At 37.9% G+C, this 20,579-nt stretch overlaps 1 protein-coding gene across 10 annotated transcripts in view; it reads left to right on the top strand.

The window, feature by feature from the left end:
- The window catches only part of ESRRG (estrogen related receptor gamma), a 674,948-nt gene that overhangs the window by 430,672 nt on the left and 223,697 nt on the right, over window positions 1-20,579 (top strand). Inside the window, exon 1 of one of the 10 annotated variants that reach the window (XM_043924175.1) lies at window positions 780-1,753. The exons of the other annotated variants lie outside the window; for them this stretch is intronic. Coding sequence (XP_043780110.1) covers window positions 1,698-1,753 — 56 coding nt within the window. The 5' untranslated portion in view covers window positions 780-1,697. Of the gene's footprint in view, window positions 1-779; window positions 1,754-20,579 lie in introns of those variants that run through there. 10 annotated transcript variants of the gene reach the window in all.

The following is a 20,579-nucleotide window of genomic DNA, read 5'->3' as shown; positions in this document are numbered from 1 at the left end:
AAATTTGAGAGGGTGGAAGAAAGAGTTGAATTCTGATCGAGTGAATTGAACACAAACTGGATATATGAACTAATTTATTTTGATCTCAAAGATTAGACTATTTATATCATGTCAGACTTAATACGAAAAGGGTTGGTAAGCAGTAGAGCTGAATTATATCAAAATTTCGGGTCATAAGGTAGCAGTTATCTCTTTGCCATAAATAGCTGGTAGCTATTCCCATGTACATTTGCTAGTATAAAAAAATCCTGTATTTAAAAATAGGACTTAAGCAAACTCTTTGTTATATGGAAACTGAAATCAGACTTATACACTGTTAGAGAAAAAAAACACCCTTCTCTTCTTATATTCTGTCTTCTTTAAAAAGCACTTCTGAAACTCCTGTTTATAATGACCAAACTGTGTGGTGATTTACGAAATGTTTCTGAGTTGATTTTTTAAAGCATTCAGGGTGTATTATGTGTAACTGACAAATACGTAAACTACATTTTATTTGAAAGCTGATGTTTGGGGTAAAAATCTTATGTATTTGTATATGTTTCCCAGTTTGGAAGCTTGTATTGAAATAAATGTATGACTAAGAACACTTTTAGTGCGCTGGTTAGCACTGCTTTCCCTACAGGGGAGAAAAAAAAAATGCAGTCTATTTTGCCAAAATGTACTGAGACGTTTTCAGTGCACTAGCTACCCGGCTGCCCTGTCTCCCACTCCTGAAACTGGAGAAGCCAATTCGTCCCGCAGTTGTTTATCTTTGTTTTGGAAAGCTATGCATTGTATATTTATAGGTAGAAAGAGGGGGAGCAGGTAAAGAAATATTTACACATAGAATTTACATAGGCATTCTCGAAAACTGCGTTGAGGCACTCCTCTTCTGTAGTGGTGTAAAACTGCAATCCACTTCAGAGGACGATTCCCACTTCGCATGCCCGAACAATTTAGAAGTCATATCTTGGATTTTTTTTTTTTTTTTTTCAATGCCCAGTCTAGCTCAGAGAAACAGGCGACAACACGAATACGGATCAATGAGAAAGTACAGCACTCAATAAGCAGGAGCCCCCTCCCCGGTGGAATCACACACAGACACCGGCAGGACAAACTTCATTCTCTACCTTCCGCAGAATCCTTTCCCAAATTAACTGCGAGTCTGCGTGAGTTCTTCCGGGCAAGGCAAAAAGAGATCTTGGGTGAGAAACCCAAGACAGATCCCTCCGGGGCCTGGAGGGTTAAATTAGTTGGGTTTCTGTTCTAGCTTCCCACGGGAGGAGAGAAAAGAGAAAAAGAAAAGAGCAAGCAAGCACGGGCCTAGCGCAGTATCTGCCGGGAGCGTCCGGATCTCCGGTCCCCGCTCCCTTTCTCTCGCGCTGAGTTTCCAGCCGGTCGCGTCTCTGCGCCCTTCGTACCTGCCTGGTTCCGCGGCTCCTCGCAGCCTCCCGTCGCCTCCCTCCTGATTGGGCAGCCGCCCCCCAATCGGCTGCGCGCCTGGGCCGGTGGGACTGCATATGTTAAGCTCTACTTCATATTAATAAGCTCCAATCGGGGCTTTAAGTCCTTGATTAGGAGAGTGTGAGAGCTCTGGTCCCAACTGGCTGTGCCTATAGGCTTGTCACTAGGAGAACATTTGTGTTAATTGCACTGTGCTCTGTCAAGGAAACTTTGATTTATAGCGGGGGTACACAAATAATGGTTGCCGGTCGCACATGGATTCGGTAGAACTTTGCCTTCCTGAATCTTTTTCCCTGCACTACGAGGAAGAGTAGGTACCTTTTTCTTTCCTTTTTAAAACTCGTCGTGGGGGTGCGTGTGTGTGTGTGTGTGCGTGCGTGTGTGTGTGTGTGTGGCGGGGGGTGTGGGGGTGGACGGGATGGATCTTGGCGCCCTGATTCAGGTAATGCCCTGGGTATTTCATGTGCACGAGTGCTTGTTTGTGTCTGCCTTCTGCCTTTTGTGTTGAGGGTGATCTCCTAATTCAGGAAGTCGAGAATTGTTCTCTGACTACGATGTTACCTTTGAGGCAAAGCGCAGGGACTGTCAGTAAAACAGCTGTGTGACAGTCACTTCTTATTCAGGTGCTAAGAATAGGCACTTGGCACAAATGCTTAGTGAACTGTTAAAATGCATCTTTTACTAGGACCCATTTTCCCAAGGAAAGATGTTTTAAAATACAATATTCAAAATGATTTATACTATTGAGTGCCTCTTATGTATTTGCAGCTTGACAGATATTTTCAGCTCCCTGTCATTTCTTACCGCGCAGAGTTAGAGGCAAAATTGCACATTTACTAATTCTCCTTCAGAGAACAATTTAAAACTAGCCCTATGCAAGCTGGGGCTAGAATAATGTTATTTGCATGGTTAGCATTAAGTCAGCACTTAACTGACAAATCAGTCCATTAAGTAACATGAGATTTTTCACACGCTATAAATATTTAAAGGGAGAAAAAAAAAAAACTCAAGAAGAAACAGTAGTGACTTTTTAAATTTCTCCTTGAACAGACGATGCTGAGATTGTGGATTTGTTTCATGTATCATGCCCAGAAAATACAGAAAAGTACTTTTGTCCTTAGATACAGTTTCATTCGTATTTATGAATATCTTTATGCCCATGGAAATATGCATATTTGTATTGCTCAGGGTGGGGGAGAAGTGAGGAGGGGGTAAAAGGAGTAAATTAGGCATTCCTGGGTAAATGAGTAGGTCATAAACTTAATTTCAACCCACGGTTAAGATAAAATACTAGTTTATCACAGTAACTGTCACTGGTTCCTCTTTCTGTTGAGTCAGTTATATGGCTTTGCTTTCCCATTACAGTAATACCAACTGTTATAATTCTGAAAAGAGTGCTCTTGGCAAACAGTTCTCTCTAGATTGTGAAGAAAACATAAAACCCTCGAGAGGAGGAGGTCATGCATTATAGGTGGATGTCCACTAGCGGTCCTTAGTGACTGCATATTGCCTTGCTTTGTAATTAAGCAAGAGATGAAAAGTGACTTGCAGTCTCAGTGGCTCCTCATGTGTTTGAGTGTGAGTGTGTGTGTATGTGTGTCTGTAGACGTGCTTGCACACATACACACTCACACCAGGGATGTTAGCCCAGAGATGGACTTAGGAAGAACCGAAAGATTGGAAGGCAGTGCTTGCGTCAGTTGCAAACGCTCCAAGGAAGAAACCTTAAATTGTGTGAAAATAAAAATGAAAAATAAACAAAGGTAGGACTGCCCACTCAAGTGGAGTTCCAAGGTTAGTACACCTGAGGCTGTAGCACTGGAGAATTTAATACACCTTCATGTCAGGAAGAATGCATTATCCAAGCTCACTCAATTCGGAACTTTCTCTTATAAATAAATAAACAAAACAAACTTTAAACATCTGCCTCCCCCCTAGCCTTCTTTGTAAAATAGTTTCCTTGAATTTAACTTCTTATAGCTAATTTGAATAATTAGTTTAGATAAGCCTCTTAAAGCAGATGCATTTAAATGAAATCAGGACACATGTCCTTTTGGCTTTGGCGCAAGATTCAAACTAGCTTTCCTTTTTGGCTCAATTAAAAGTCATCTTTAAAAAATACAGATTTATTGTTTGGATGCAGCTCTGATGGTTACGTGGTTCACTGGACAGACAGAAAGATCTAATGCTTAGTAACGCATCTGCCTCTCTGTCTCAATTAATAAACCACAGAATTTATACATGCTATTAATATTCATAGTAATTGTGCTGGGTTAAACCCCATCACGTGTGTGTATACACAGAAATGAAACCAGAGTTATGCAGTTTCAGAGGAGAATATTGGACAATTTCTGCTGTGGAGGCTGTTGAAAAGATTCCTGCAATTTATTGACCACCATTAGGAGAGCCTAAAATGTTAACCTATAACTCTGTATTTTTTTTTTTTTTAATTTTGGGAAATGTGCCAGTGCATTAAAGAGCATAATACTTGAAAGCTTGTTTCACATTTAATAGCAGTAATAACTGATAGCATAAATAGATGAAAATAATATATCTGTTCATTTTGACATATGTGTCAGTCTCATCATTCTAAATGAGTGTGCTCATCACGGTTCTCTTTCAACCTCTGATTAAAATGTAACATTGACTACAGGATTATAGAGCGGACTTAATTTTACTGACTGTTTTAGCAGTTGTCACAGCTGTTGGAAGAAGGAAAGGCAATTGAAACACTCCAAAACAGGCAAGGCTAGGAGGGAACAGTTTAGTATTTGAATTTCAGCCCGATCATGAAAATCCAGACCTCAAAAATTAAACAGATTTGTGTTTGTTTTTTTTAAATTCCTGTTTGGAGCTATGCAAGTTTTATTTTGTAAGGTTTACTCTTTCTGCTTCAGGGTTTTGATTCTTTTCTCTGCCTCATCGCTCCTTGTTAAAAGCTAAAGTAAATTGAAATACAACTATCCAAAAGTAATATTATAATGTCAAAATACATGGGATAAACATAGGCTGGAAGGAAAAATGTATACAATAACAACAACAACAAAAAACCTAAATCAGAGTGGAGGCAATTTTCTAAAAAAGATAGGAGCTTGCCGAAGTCACTTTAGATGTGATATTATTTGAGAACTATGAACAGACTCTTTAAGTTTATTTTTCAAAAAAGAATACTTAAACTGCAGACATGGAGCTCATGTTACTTTTCTTCCTGTTTCTTCTCTATAAATCTGTTGAAAACACCTGCAGCCTTAAAGGTAGGGGATTTCAGATGATTTCTTTGTAAATTGCTGGAAGTGGCAACTGGCTGCACTTAGGGGTGAATGTTCCTGAGCTGTGGAGTCTCATAACCTTGCCCATCACATCCCTAAAGTGGACAGATTAATTCTGTTTCTCTAAAAATTAAATAACCACATACCCCAAACTACGTATAGTCGAAATATCTGGACAGTGTGAATTATGTAACATATGATTTTCTCCTTGGAGTAAGCAAAAAAAGTGTTCTGAGTTAAGAGAATCAGTGGTGAATGGGAGTGGTGAGTAAGTGCTGGACACCCTGTGTCTCATAGCCCTTTGTGTCCGTGTATTTATGTATTACCCTGTACACATTAGGTGGTAAGTTTAGAAATCCTCCTTTTGCAGAAAGGGCTGGGAATCAGCTTCCCATTTCCTGGTCAGAGGCAAGGGTGATGGTGTTGGCTGGTTCTTACAGTGATGGTTCCTCATCTTAATGTGTTTATGGCACGGCTGCTTTATTTACTGAGCCTAGTGTGTTGCAGTGGTAATTAACCCATGTTATTAGCAAAGCCCTTGTGGATATCCATTAATTCTCTTGCATGGATGATCATTTTTGTAGTGTTTTCCCCCTAATACGGCATCATTGTTCTTTTTTTTTTTTCTATTCTAAATTGACGGCCTTTGATATATTTCTTTGATTTAATCTGACCTGTGATATATATTGGTCATCTTATAAAGAATGGTATTGTAACTCAGCTTTAAAAAATGCTAATAGAAGTCAGAGAAAAGATTTTTTTTGCTGCTGTCCTTCTTTTCAAAGCAAAAAAGAAAATAGAAGATTTAGAAAGAAAATAATACAGGAAATTAGTTTTCTTTCCGAATTTTCTAGATCTTAGAATTTGTGTTATTTTGTGTCTTTGAGGTCTTTGAATAATATTTTTACTGAGTTAAGAATACTTTAGGCGTTTTTGTAAAATATTGAGCCAGTAGAAAAATACTTGCGCTTCTGTGCTAAAAAAAGATTAGGACCATCTCATTAGCCAGGCCATACTTTTGCAATTAATTTTAGGTCCATGGTGCTATTCATCAAAGGGGGCAGGTAACTTCTCTGTGACTCTGTTTAACAACACTTTCACAATACCTCACTCCTGCAAGAACTACAGACAAAGAAGAAGCCGTTCTTTGGGAAGGTAGGCATAATGCCTAATCTCAAGTCCGTATCACTTGTGAAAAATTCCTCAACATTTGTCTTAGCCTAGTGACTAAACAAAATATTTCTTTGTTTGACTTCCTAAGTGCTGTTCGGCACCGAATGCTTTGCTTATGTTATTTCATAAAAATAAATCAAAATCTGTGCTTGTGGTTGATACTTTGTCATACAAGTGGCAGTTGATAGCCATGATTTCTGTGACAGCAATTAATATCAAATAAACTTTTCAGAATCACCTACCAAGCGTTTGGAAATAAGAGGAGAGCGTTGAGGTATCTCAGTAGAAGTTTCAAGTCATTGCAGCAGATAAGCTCTGCTCTGAATTTTGCTTCATAGCAAATTCATGGCAGAGAGAAACAATACAATGTTGATCTGTTGTAAGTGCATATGAGCTCCGGCCCTAGCCAGCTCTCTGGAGAAAATCTTTGATTGCCCTGGCCCAGTTTGTTCAGTTTTTATCTCTTTTACATCCACTGGCCTTGTATTAAATTGTCATTGTCCTAAAGCACATGAGATAGAAATGAATTGCTGTTTTCTACATTTTCTGACAGTGAAATATTTAGGTTCTCTTTCTCCAATCATACTTATGTGTGTATTTGAGAGTCCGGGGATGACACCCAGCATCTCTGCCTCTTGACATTTTGTCTTACTGCATTTTGTATATTTTGCTGTTGATTATTATATTCATAGCCATGTATATTGGATGTCCATGGTCTATCCCATTGTAAATAAATAGCTATGCATACGCTACTTTAAAATCCAAAGCAGTCTGTAGAATATACTACACACATGTGTGTGCATTTATGTGCATGTATAGTATGCAGGTGAAATACATATATAGACACGGGAAGAAGTGTGTATGTAGAATATAGGTGTGCTGTTGAGAGTGTTCTTGTGTATTTATATAATAAAGTGGATCTCAAGTGTTTTTCTAATCAGCTAGTGTCTAGTTAAATTTCCTAGGCATCATTTTAACCTTGAATTAGTATTTCAGGTATTTACCAAGTCTGATTTTAAACTAAATTGATTTAGCTGCTATATAAATGACAGGTAGCAGGTAACCTAATATATTAATTTGTTTCTGATTTTATACATTTTTAGTTATTATCATTTTGAAATTCAGTATATAGAAATCATAAATAATTTGTAAAATAGGAAATAATCCACTAGTATTAAGTACATAATTTAATGGTTTGGGCCCATATCCAAGAACCAGTTTTGAATTAGCTCTTAGCTACATTGTTTTCTTATATAGTTGAGCCTGATAAATATATCTTAATGAAAACATGATAGCTTTCAAATAAATGCAAAATAAAAATTTCCCTTATCTGCACTATATAAATATGTCATTTTCTTTTTTGTCAAAAGCAAATATAGAAAATTAATTATCATTATATGCATATGAAATACATCATAGATTTGTGAATTTTTGAATTTTATTCTCAGAGGTAAGTTTAAAGGTCTGTGGTTTTGCTCAATAAATCTGAGTGAGTGTTGAGAGAAAACATTTATCCAAATGATCTTTCTATTCAAATTCTGTTCTAATGCATATTTTGTTTGAATTCCTAGATTCATTTCCTACCTTTATATGTTTGTATAATACTTAAACAGATTTAATGTTTCTTGTTTAAAAAAATCTTGCTGTTTCTTTATGCCAATCCATCTGCTGAAAGTTAGCTCCTTTATTATCTGAGAGTGTTAAGTGACAGCCTTCTGCCTTTTGAAGGATTTACCTGGCATCTTATTCTTGTTTCAAGTTCATTTTAGATTTCTACTGTCAAAGTCTGGGAAACCTAGCTAATAAAAATAATTTCCATTTAGTTATAACAAACATCCTTTCCCTTTTTCTTTACAGAAGTGCCAGATGTTTCTTTTTCTTTGATTTGGACACTATTTCTCAGTATTTTCCAAATGTATTTTCTAATCAACTATGCAAAACCATCAAATTGAGCAGATATAGGTTGTATATGTGTTGTGTATGTATACCTTCATGCAGCTCCTTTTTTAATTTATAAAAAATATTTTTAAATGTCTGGAAGAAGCTTGCTTTTTTATGTTTTGATTTTTCAAATGTTTTGTCATTTTAATTGATGGCAATGCATGTATATTTGGAAGGTAACTCACTGAGCCAAAGCAATAAAAGAAAAAGTACAGTTTTAAATAAATTGGCTTCTCACTGGCCAATTAAAGTCTTATTTCAATAGACTGACATAGATCTGTATGTACATTTGAATATAAATATATAACATGCAACACTAGCCGTTAGAAATGCTGCCTCTGGCTATTTGGAATTCTTTCACACTGTCTAATAAATGAAAACACTGGTTTTTGGCATTTAAAATCTATTAAAGAGTTATTTAAAGTGTTAAACTCATGGAGAGCCTATCGAAGATCAGATTGCATTGTGAAAAGAGAAGTTGAAAGCAGATTTATATTTTGATTATTAAAGGCAGTCTCTGTCATATACATGCCTGTGTGCCTTCTCTCCTTGCTCTGAGTGAAACAAAATCGCATATATACGTTTCATCATTTTGATTGGAAGTACACATTATATATAATATGCTTTGGCAGCACTTACCTAGCCAAAGAAAGCAAATTAATATTAGGCATACGAAGGGCTGTCAGGCATATCACAGACGTGTCAATTTAACTTTGCTTCCTCATACACCTCCGCAAACAGTTGCTTAAGATGGTACTAAATAAAAGGGAAGCAACCAATAAATTCTCATATTGTATCCGAGATTGATGGCTAGTAAAAGTGCAGTGAAAACCAGATTGTTTGCTTACTTCTCTTTAAAACTCTGTGGGACTACAGAAAGCATAGATAATAATGAGTTTTGTTCAAAAAAAGAAAAAAGAGTGTAACTGAAGCTTGTTCAAATCTTTTTACTATCTTGGAAATAAAGAGGTAATAATGGGGTTCATTGTTTTAAAAAAAGGTCCAAAGTGGTGAATCTTAGTTGCTCTTACGTGTGATGTATATAAAGACTTTAACAAGTGGAGAATCAAAAGCCTTGTCAGTCCACTTTAAACAAGGGACATTTCTTTTTTTGTTGCGTGTTGCATACATTAGGGAAAAAAAAAGATATCTTGTCTTTCATGTTTGTCTTGCTTAATTCAATAGGTAAAAAAATGAAATTTAAAAAAGTAAATCAAGAACTTATGCACAGAAAATAGGCAGAAGAACACTGAATTCTTTTTTTCTCCTCCATGATCAGAATTGTTTTTTTGTATGTGAGAATTCCTTTTTCATCTGCTCCAGGAAGATTTTATTCATTTACAGTGGCTTCTGAGAATTTAAACAGAGGACTTATTAAATAAATACATTTAGTTTCTTAATAGGAGCTAAAATGTTTGAAAAGATGCCCTTTTCAAGGCAGTTAGTAGGTTATTACAGTCTGTAGTTATAAAAATTTATTTTGCTTTGAAAAGAATATCTAAAATTGTATTCAGAGTGAGCAAAAATAGTCATATGAAAAATTATAGAGACAGAGGTACTTAAGAGAAAAATTCAAATGTGAGGTTGTTCAATCAATAGCTCTTTGCCCTCCATAATTCCAAATTATTGTGGCACTTTAACTTCTCCAAAAAAATGTAAGATGCCTTGTTACATTGTGTTCATTTTTCCCTACATGAAAAAATACTCTTATCAATGCTTTCTTTACAGCCATTCATCTATTAAAACAGATTAGATATTTTGAGGAGGACTGTTGGACCCGTAACCAACAGTTCATGGCCAAAGAAAGAAAAAGATATATATGAGAAAGTGACTGTATACAGTTGGTGCTGGGCCCTAAGAAATGACAGAAACAGCCCTTTTAGCCACAGACTTAAATGAGACCTGCCTCACCAGTCTTGGGATCATAGTGTCACAGATGGAAAGGCAACCATCAGCTGAATTGTACTGAACTGCACACTTGGCTAATTCATCTTATTGCTCTCCCCATCTGAGGAAAGGCTCATTCTGTTCTTGGAGTCTAGACAGAATCAGGAGTTGGGCTCAGGTGGGAGCATGTGGCTGCCTTTTTCTGTTCTCTCCTAGCCATTCAGCAAAAGGAGGTGAGGAACAAATGGACCATTTATGCACCGAAGCCCAGGCAGAGATTCTTTCATGGGGTTAGGAATTTATTATTCAGTTGTTCAAATAAGTTTCATATTTCTCTTCTGTTCTAGAAATATCATTGGTGTCTTTCATGCTCCGAAGAACTACCCAGAAATGATTAGGGATGTCTCTCAATTTGTATGAACCATGAACTCTTGAAAGCATTTTTTAACCAGGTAGAAATGGAGAGTGGATCATCTCCTTAGGTTAGTCTCTTAGGATGGTTCTTTTTTTTGTACCTTTATATGGGACTGTTCAGTTGGTTAAGTCTGAAGAATGAGAAAAATGATGAGGTTAAACACTCAAATTGTATTTTTTGTATTTTTCTATTTCCTTATAGTGAACAAAACTTTAATGTCTAGAGCATTTATGAGGGTTTTAATGATTGGAAAATCTGTCCTGAGAATGTGGTCACCATATGTGACAGCCTTGCTTTCTATCTTGTCTTCGGTTTATGGGGTAAGTTCGGTGATACTGTCTATTGTCTTACTTTGCTTACATTATAGAACCTCTCTGCCCCACACTGATATAAACTGAAATGTGGGGGGAATACGTGCTCAGTTCTTAGAAACGTTTCTGAACCCCCTCCATGTCAGCAGTATTTTCTTTTAAAATTGCTGTTTGTCTATTGATCTGTTTTGCTAAAAGATCCTTTACTTTGGTCAAAGGTAAGTGCATGATTTTCATCCCGATTTGCATACACGGTACACTTTATCCCCCGCCCCCCTCAAATTCCAAAGAGATTGCCTTCCACTATTCTTATTTGTTTTGCTTTCGTCTCTGTTTGTCGTGCATTCTAGTTGAGTGCTTTTATAGTGTTTTCTTGATTGTTGTCAGTTTGGGGTACACGCTACTGACATTTTTGTTAAGTTAATGTCACAGCAGAAAAACCTATGGCAAACTGGAATGTGGCGACCGCGCGCGGAAGATACAACGTCTGTTTGATTGTGGGTAAATACAGTTAGTTAGTTGGGGGTTTATCAGATAGCTTGGCAGAAAGAGAGAGGAGCCGTACAAACTGTTTTCAGTAACTGTGCTGTTCATACACCTGATAAGATGGAGAGAGCTTTTTCGAAATGCTGATAGGCTTTGAATAAGAAAAGAATAATCACTTCCACTGGCACCAGCTTATCGCGAGTGAAGTAAAATGCCAACACTTTTACATTAGCGAAAGTAAATGTTTTAGACACTCTGGGCCTTTTTTCATTCACGTTAAATAGTAGGAGTGCTTTTGAGTGTGTGCTGTAATGAATAGAAGGATTTATTACCTGGACTAAATTACAGGTGAATATGTTGATAAAGGAACCCTCAGCGCCAACAGCAGCTTCTTTGATAAGCAGGTGCATCTAGGTGTACATTCTCTGGAGAAATTAACTCTTCCTTTTTCCACTCTGATTCCATTAACCATCATTTCTGATCCTCAGAGATGGCAGTTTTGTCCTTTGCCAGTCCAGTTTCCTTGTTTACCAGCAGATGGATGACAGGCATTTGAAACGTAGCTACTCAGACTTGGAAAATGCTGGTGTGATCTCCGCACGTTGGGGCATCTTTAAGTTCCTCAAGATTGTGCTGAACCAGCTCACTCCTATACAAGAAGTCTTATTCTTTCCCAAGAATGGAATGAGATTCATTATAAATTTAGGAGACGTTAATGAGACGATAAATGCATTTGGCCAAGTAGTCGTCCACTTTAAAGGAAAAAAAAAAAAAAGACATTGGTTTTGCTCTTCAGTATAAACCGTTACCTTCCCTGGTTTTCCCCTTTTCTCTTCTTTGTAATTTGACGCCTACAAATAATTTGGCGTATTCAGATTTGATAAATGATAGTGCAAGAGCCAGATTGATTGATTTTGGATTACTATTGATTACTCTCAATGAGATCACTGTGACACAGTCGAATCAATAGTATTCGATTAAGCAAGGCACCACCGTTCCATACATCCAGGAGAGTGGGGAATTCAGGAACAGAATGTTCACCAGCTGATAAATTGACAAAGCATTCAGCTTTAACTAGCCCTTTGTTCAGCACTAGTTCCTTAAAATATATTTCATTGGAAAGTTCGTTTCTTTTTTGTAACCCTGGGCCTTTCTGTGCAAGAAAGGTCATCTGTTTAAGGTTTATTAAATTTTAACTCAAAACAACTGGGCTCCGTTTAGGTGTAAAATAATGTAAGTACTTAACTGCAGGCAACCTTCATGCTTTGGAGCCGTTGCTCAGAGGTTTCATTCTTTGACGAAGATGTCAATTGTAAACATAAAAATGCATCACTGGCAATGTAATGGTGTAAGATTCAAACTGAAATAAAAATTTGTGCCAGAGGAAAGCGCTATCCTCCAACGAAGGTGGTCTCACTTTCTTCAGAAGTGGGCCAACTTAGGAGCAGCGCTGGAGGCGGAGGCAGGTGGAACACCATGATCAATTGCACGTGGCAGCTCCTTTTCCCCTTCTTATCTGAGGGTATTCATCACATCGCCAATACTACATGCAAAACGCTAAATATCAACTGATCTGAGAGCCACTACTGCCGCTGAGATCCACTGAAGTCTTTCTGTCTTGAGCAAACTTACAAAGTCACTGGGGGAAAAAAACTTCACCCGTGATTCAAGTCCTTTAACTCAGAACATCAAAGCTGAGACTTGTCCATCTTTTTCCATCGCTGTGTCCTCTTGGCCCTTGGGATGAAGCATTTGCTCTTTTGTTTTATGGGGTTGCCAAGTTGCTTCTCACAAGGCCAAGCCTTAGAGGAAACACCCTATGGAATGAGTCGGTGGACTAATGAGCAAAACTTGATTTCCAGTGAAATTTTGATGGCTATGGCTTGTGTACCCCAAATCTTAATAGGCTCAAGTCTTGAAATATACTTTGATAAAATCTCTCATTTTGATAGTGATTAAAAAACAAACAAACACACACAGAGGTGGCTTTCTGAGGGAAAACAAGAAGGAAAGTTATGAAATTTCCCAATCAAACTTAAGGCTTTTTTTTGCATGAAAATGAGATAATAGGATTCTAATTAAATTAGGTTGAGCCACATGAAATGGCCATTTTTCTAGGTCAAGAAATGGTCAAATATCAGCAGTTTTGTGTGATTCCACATAATAATTGAATTTACTCCTATGCTGTTCATATCCCATAAACAAATTGAAAGTGACATCTATGTTTTCAGTGTTCGAATGGGCTGTGTCCAATGATGAAAAACACATGAATTCTGTCTGCAGTTAAGGCAAGTAGGGTATCGGGTTTTTTGACAACTTTTTTCTTTTCTTTAATACCAGTAGAGAGTTCCTAAGAACACTGTCTTACACACACTGAAACAGTGTGCCTTTAGCCGGCTTCTCACCTGTGGTAGCGTCTCTGCTTCTGAGCATCCCTGGACGTTTCTCACCTGCCGAGGAAGAGTATGCGCCAACCTGGGAGCTAGGCTCGAGGACTGACTGCCCCCAAAGAGCACGTTGCTCGGGACAGATAGTTGGAAAGCAAACTGGGAACAAGATGCCAGCATCTCTTAAGTATGGCGTCCGGACATCCATTCATTAACAGAACCTTAGTTTGCTAGTTAGCGCTTTGCATGCGTCCCCCCCAGAGAAGTATTAAAACTGTGCTCCGTTAAATCTATGCACTGCTGTGGGTTAGGCAGACATGCGGCTCCCTGAGTGCCTGCAGTGGTGCCCGTGGGGCTTTATCGGCTGTGGCGGGCAGGAAAGGTGCTTCGGGAGGTGTAATAAAATGATCCCAGAGTCTTTATTTGACATCACTCCCCCCCACCCCCAGATGTGCGGCTTATCTCGGGGCTGCGCTGTGCCGGCTGGTAGGAGCTCTCGGTGCCCACCTGCGGGCAGAATCCGACTCCCAGATAGGAAGGAAATTGACTCTGTCTTTCGGTGGGTGGGAGGGGCTCTGGGACCACCGCTGGAAATGTCAGCAGAAAGTGCATCTTGACTTAGGGTCACGTCAGGACTGGGTAAGTTTTTCTCGCTCTGGGTAAGCGCATGACAGCTTACATCTTGTTTCCGGAGAGAGGGAGGGTGGGCATCGTTTACTGAAACTTGATTGAGCGAATGCCTCCGACTGGTCCCACTGTCAGTCTTGGAGTTTTCCTTTAGTAGTGCATTTCCCCCCTGTCTGTGGCACTGAATTTGATTTATCGCTGGTACTAAGATCAAAAAAGAAGTCATTCCTTTTGATGTTTGCTATTAGGCACATGCAGTGCAGGCTGGGGGGTTGGGGAGAACCGTCTTAGTATACAAGTCACTGTCCTGGTCAGCCGGGGGCCACGGATGGCAGAATATGTGTTTACTATCTGTTCATTTTGGGATATAAAATTCCATGAATAGAGAGGTGAGCAATAGGATATTTTAAGTGAATAATGAGGTTTGTTTCAGATACAGATTCTTTTGGTAAGGACACAGAGGGTGGCTGTCATGTACACCTGATTCTTGCAAGCTTTTTTTTTCTTGGCATATATTGGCATTCATTTTACCAAAAGACATGAAAAAACTGAGGAATATAGACAAGCCAATGGGGTTTAGGCTTTCAAAAAAAAAAAAAAGCATTTGGTTGCGTTTACTGTTGGGTGGCAAATTTGGGACATCGGAGACTTTATTTGCAAATGAGAGGAGAGATTTTGTGGGGTCTGCTTCTCCTGTATTCAGGACCCTGGTCAGGCTTTGTTTCCAGCTCCGTCCAGTAGCTTTTGTCCGGCTTCTCAGTTTAGTGGGATTTCTCTGAGCAGCGTGAGCCTCAGCCCATCAGCAGGCTGCTAGTCAGCAGCAGGTGTGAACAACATAAAACAGGATTAACGCTGAACCAAAGTGTGTACTAAAAACAGAACCCCTGCCTTGCTTTGAAAAAGGACAGCAGGACTAGAAGATAGAAGCCACTCTGGTCCTGTCCACTCCTTGTTTACTAAACAGTGTTCAAGGGCTATGCAAATAATTCTGTGGAGGTTCCCAGAAGGCATGCTAAAGATCATTTGCTCCTTCTCTCTTTTTTAAACTCTAAACTCAAAACTTGAAAATTCTTCTCAGACGTTCAGCAAGAGGAAAAACCAAACAGCAAAAGTGGTCTGGGTAAATCTTGAACCAGGATTACAGGTGAATATTGCAAAGATACTGTCTTTACCTCAAATTTAAAGTTGATAGTTATTTGATCGTTGTATTTCCTGCCTCTTATGAATATGGTTGGTTGGTTTCTTCTAAGATTCTTTTTATGTTTAATTACATGACTCAGTGTCTATTTTCCCCTAGGCAGGTAAACCACAAATAAATAATTTCATTAGAGATCATAACCACTCTCCCTTCATCTTTTTTCCAATCAGTGCTACCTGCCTAGGAACAATTAAACTGGCCAAAAAAGGTCATAGTTAAAAAAAAAAAAAGAAGTCATAGTTAATATAGGGAACTGCATGAGTTTAACAAATTGGGCATTGCACTGAATTTATGTCATCTGAGGGACTTTATCCATATTTTGTTTGGGAAAGAGACAGGTAGCATATAAATATATGTTTCTCTTTAAATTATGTTAATTCTTGTATATACTGTATATTAGGATAAAATTTGGATATCTATTTTTCTCTATTAGGTTTCAACTAACTTGTACTTTGAAACCCTAAGACTTATTCACATCTAGAAAGGCATCTAAAATAAGGAAATAAATCAGAGAAATTGTGTTACATACACACACACACACATACACACACACACACACACACACACAGACACATGTCTACTAACTTTTTAAACACAGGCAAAGCAAATGCAGAAATTTTTTCATGTGTATATAATAGCATGACACTGATTTCTGAGACTCCAAAAGTATGTTCAAATATAGGTGGTTGTATACGGTGCATCTGTTTTAGAATATCATATAGACTTTACTAAAAGAATAATTCTGCAATGTCAAAAATCAAAATTTTAGTTATCATTCACTTTCAGCAGCATCTTATACCATACATTACCTGTATTTTCTTTTACATCCAATGCTTAAATTGTAATGACCCACTCATTTTATCACTCTTTGCTTATACTTACTGCTTTTTAATTTTTTAATAGCGGTTATTTTTTAGCTGAGACTTGGCTACTACTCTTATTTAAGAAATTATCTGGCCTGCCAGTTTAATTGTGGAAGTCCGAACAGACATTCAAATCACCATAAAATGTATAATTCTAAAAATTAATTTTACAATTATCTTTAAATTTTAATTTATTACCATCTGTCTTTTAATGTCTTTCTAAGAAATGTCCATTTCCTTCTGTTTAGTATTATTAAGTACCTTTGGTTACGTACATTAATTAGGTTATGGACAAATAGCTTAAGGAGAGTTAATGAAATCAAGTTTAGAAAATACCAGTTTAAAATTGATTTTTGAAGTGTATTTTTTATAGCCAACTCTCTGGTGTCCAATTGATTGCTTACAGTAGCTTCTCTTATTGCATCAAAAAAGATTACATTCATTCCTTTGCAATTTTTACAATCACTAATCAATTTAGTGCATTAAACTGCATTTTCTTGATCATTCATTCCAAAATATTTGACTGTGTATAGGTCCTATCTTGGGCACAAAGATCCTGAAATAAATGATAAAAATATAAAGTCATCTTGAGTACATTAAAAAAGAAAACACACACATTTCAACTTATACTTGGGTCAATCTTCAGAAAATGATTTCAGGAATTTAGGTAGCAGGGGTTTTACAAAAAACCTAAGCAAATTGAAGCATCCATTCTGCTTTTCTGATTTGGGCCCTTTAAAGTCGATAGGAAGTTAGCCCTCAAGAACACAAATCAGAAATGGTACATTTCAGTCCTAAATATTACGCAAGTGTGATTGGGGTCTTGGAGCAGTCAAGTCTGGTCCAGACTGCTTCCCTGTGAAGCCTTTGAGGCTTTGATCAGCAAAACTGCCATTACGTCTTTAAATACTCTAAATGACTTGTGTGTGGTTTGTTTCTTAGACTGGAAATGAGAGGGGGATAAAGTCTTTAAAAGATCAGGTAAGAAAAAGCATTTACCTGATCACAGGAAAAGCAAGGAGGATGCATTTGAATGCTAGATTTGTGTAGTTTGACTGTGACGGCAAAGTCTGAGTTAGTAAATTCATTCTAATCAAAGTAAATGACTATTGAAAGGTAATTTTTATAAGGAAACCTTGCCCTTAATCTTGAGATAATCTCACAGCTACTGTCTTTGTCCAGCAGTCCTGCAAAACTGCCCATTGCTGTTCCCCAAAGCCTGGGATTTCAATTTGCCCGAGGACTCAAAGATGGAATTCAAAGCAGTTTTCTGCCTTTGCAGTCTCCCTTCAGTGAATGCATTTTATTAAAGTGTTTTATTTATTTATTTTTGGGAAGACACAGCTTGGTTTGCTTCAGGTCATTAAAATGATTCTCTTTCACATTTTTAGATGTTAATAATTAGATGATTAGTGAAGTTAGGTAATAAGATTTATATTGGCATCAGTTAAGTTTATAGAAGGATTAAAATCATGGTGTCATGGTACCATTGCCAATCTGAATATGCCAGAAATATCTCGGGAGAATTTTTGTCAAGTGTTTATGCTCAATTAAAATTTATACTCCATGTTACTGAGTGATTGTCTCATGATAGCTTGGCACCATGAGATTGCAAATTTCCAATTTCAAGTGATAGGCATTGCAGTTTTTGTCTTATAGGACTATAGAATTACAAACTTTGAAAGGGAAATACTGCACTTTTTGGAAATGACACTTAAAGAAATATGAGACACAGAACTGTCTCACCTCGGGCACAGCTAATATTTTCTGCAACACTGAAAAGCTATAAAGATACAGTTTTGATCTCCACTCGACAGATGCAAAGGGCAGCTTACCTTTATACAAAGGCATGACAGACAGGAGCTGAGTCATCTCACCTACCTTTTCCCTTCATTTGTGTTTTTTTTGGCAAAGTATCTGTGAGAATACATTTCTCCCTTATAGTTTTCCTGACTTTTCTGGTGTCCATCCCCTTGAATCCTCTCTTCTTTACTTGCTATGAAGCCGAGGTGGAATTTTAAAACGCAGGCGTCCTTCTTTATGCCTAGTGCCAAAGTCCATCGCGAAACCTTCACCATAGTCTTAACAGACCCACTCACAAAGCAACAGCGTAAAATATCCAGGGTTGCTAGAGGTGGGGGGCAGGGAGGAAGAGGGCAGCTGGTAATTGATGATTCCTCTAGGAATGCATGTCAGAGATTTGCCAGCGCCCCACTTCCACCCCACCCCCAAACTACACACCACTCAGTGTTCAGATGATGATAATGTACCTGGAAAGAAAGGCAGCCCATGCCGAAGCAAGCAGCATCAGACAGGGCGCCTTGCCATCTGCCCCACCTGCTGCATTCACGAGTCCATCTGGTGACTGCAATCGCTCATTGTAGGCCTCTTCTGAGGCACATTCGGGCTGAAAAGCAGGCAGTGTGAATTATTTAGGGAGCTAGTATAAATAAATAGAGGGAAAGGAGAAGAAGGGCCGGGGAAGAATCTGTAAGAACCTCCTCCTGCTCCCCGAGCCCTGGGTGCTTTGGAATGCTCACAGGAACGCAGGAAAGCATTTGATTTGCATAGAGATTTAGATGTATAGATCTTTGTGCAGATTACAAACCCAGGAGTTTTATCTAGATTTAGATAGCAGGGCTCAGCCTATTTTGCGCTGAAAATATGACCAGCTTCAGGTAGGGAACCTTTGGGGACTTTTCAAGATAAGTGAAACTGATGAGATGTAATATTTTTAGGCACAGCTTCAGCAGAAATAAAACAACTCTGTGTCCTTTCTGAAACTGATGATTTTTGCCTGTGGTGGGGGAGGGGGAGTGGGGAATAAAACATTTGACTTTTTAGTGAATCGTGATTTATACTTTTTTTTTTTTCCTACTAGGTAAAAACAGTTAGAAAAAGATTGATGTTAATTTTATTTGTATAGGTGGCCAGTCAAAAATCTTTTGGGTAATTGCTATGTACAAAACCCTGTAACTGAATTCAGCATGTCCATTAATATATACTAAATATGAAATGAAAGCTTTAATCATAGAAATCTGTATAGGACTGTGTGTTTGGGGTCTCGATAAACTACCTAGACCGGTAAGTTGTAGGAATTACCTGATGAGTGCAAAAATAAAATACTTAAAGAAATGGTAAACTGAAGTTAATGAAACCATTTATACTAAAATAAGGAAAGTTTAAACATAATGGTTTTAAAAGACTTCCTGGTATCTCACAAAATAGGCTCTACAGGCCTGACATTGTCATTGAAATCTAGGAAGATCTAGTCTGAATGAAAATGATTCTAAATGAAGGTCCAGAACTATGAATGGCATGGTAGTATCCAGGCTTGAAACAAACCCTTCCTTTTTTCTTTCCTGAAAATCATAAAATATAATTTTGGGGTGAGGGTAGGTGCTTCATTTAAATTTATGATTTTTTATGCATCCCCCTTATTTTTACTGTATAGGTTCTTACAGATATATGGATAGTGTTATGTATTACATCTAACCTTTTTTATGCTTTAATGGACAAGCTTATGATAGAGCCATTAAAAAGAGAATGTGTTTGTGAATAGTTCCCCCAGTTCTATCTGTCCAGAGAAGCGTTTGGTGCTTATGTTCTAGAATAGACTAGATTCTTTGGTGTTTCTTTACTCTATCACACTTGACTTAGTTCAGTTGCAAAGTGAATTTAATGCACTTGCTTTTTTGAGCCAGTCAAGCTCTAGCCTTCACTTAAATAAGCAACATCTATCTGGAGCAAAACAGGCATGAAAAGGAGCCATTCTACTAATTTAAAATATAAGCAGCAACCTGCTTCAAAGTTGCTCAAATAAAATACTTTTTATTTCGAGGAAATATCTTTCTAACCAGTCACTTTCTAAAAAAATATTTGAGATGATTCCTTTTTTTCTGCCTTTGAAACCATTTTCCAGTGCCAAATAAAATGAGCTGTTTGTCATAAGCCAAGTAACTCCATAAAATTTAAAGGCATTAAGTTAAAATTCAGGAGCACTAGACCACACCTGGTTTGGCCTCACTCTTGATCTTTCTCCTTCCTCTGACATCCCAGCTCTCTCTCGCCACCACCCCCAAGCCTCACATTGAACAACACAGCCCCACCCCCAGCTTTGCTGCATAGCATTGCAAAAATAAAGATCCCCTCAAAAGATTATATTTTCTCAGAATTAGTGACTTTTCATATATTATCTTTTCCTGGAAAACAAATCTATTCCTCCTGAAGGCACTTGGATACTGTTGGCTGGTGACTGAATGCTTACTCTTTTGACAGGCAAAGGACAATGTTGAGAGACATGAATTAATTAGAAGTAACATGTGCATGGTAATAGTGGTGGTTTAACTACAAGAGCAGGAGTTGACTCAGTGTCTAATTGACAACTTTAGAGAAGACTTTATAGGTATTTTAGGCTTCATCAATGTACAAAGTCAGGGGCTTCCCAGGTGGCTCAGTGGTAGAGAATCTGCCTGCCAATGCAGGCGGTGCAAGACACACGAGTTTGATTTCTAGGTCAGGAAGATCCCTTGGAGAAGGAAATGGCAACCCACTCTAGTATTCTTGCCTGGAAAATCCC

This window comes from Cervus elaphus, chromosome 14, assembly GCF_910594005.1.
Source record: "Cervus elaphus chromosome 14, mCerEla1.1, whole genome shotgun sequence".
Classification (NCBI taxonomy): Eukaryota; Metazoa; Chordata; class Mammalia; order Artiodactyla; family Cervidae; genus Cervus; species Cervus elaphus.
The sequence above is the reverse complement of the archived record's forward strand: the minus strand, read 5'-3'. Positions and strand labels throughout refer to the sequence as shown.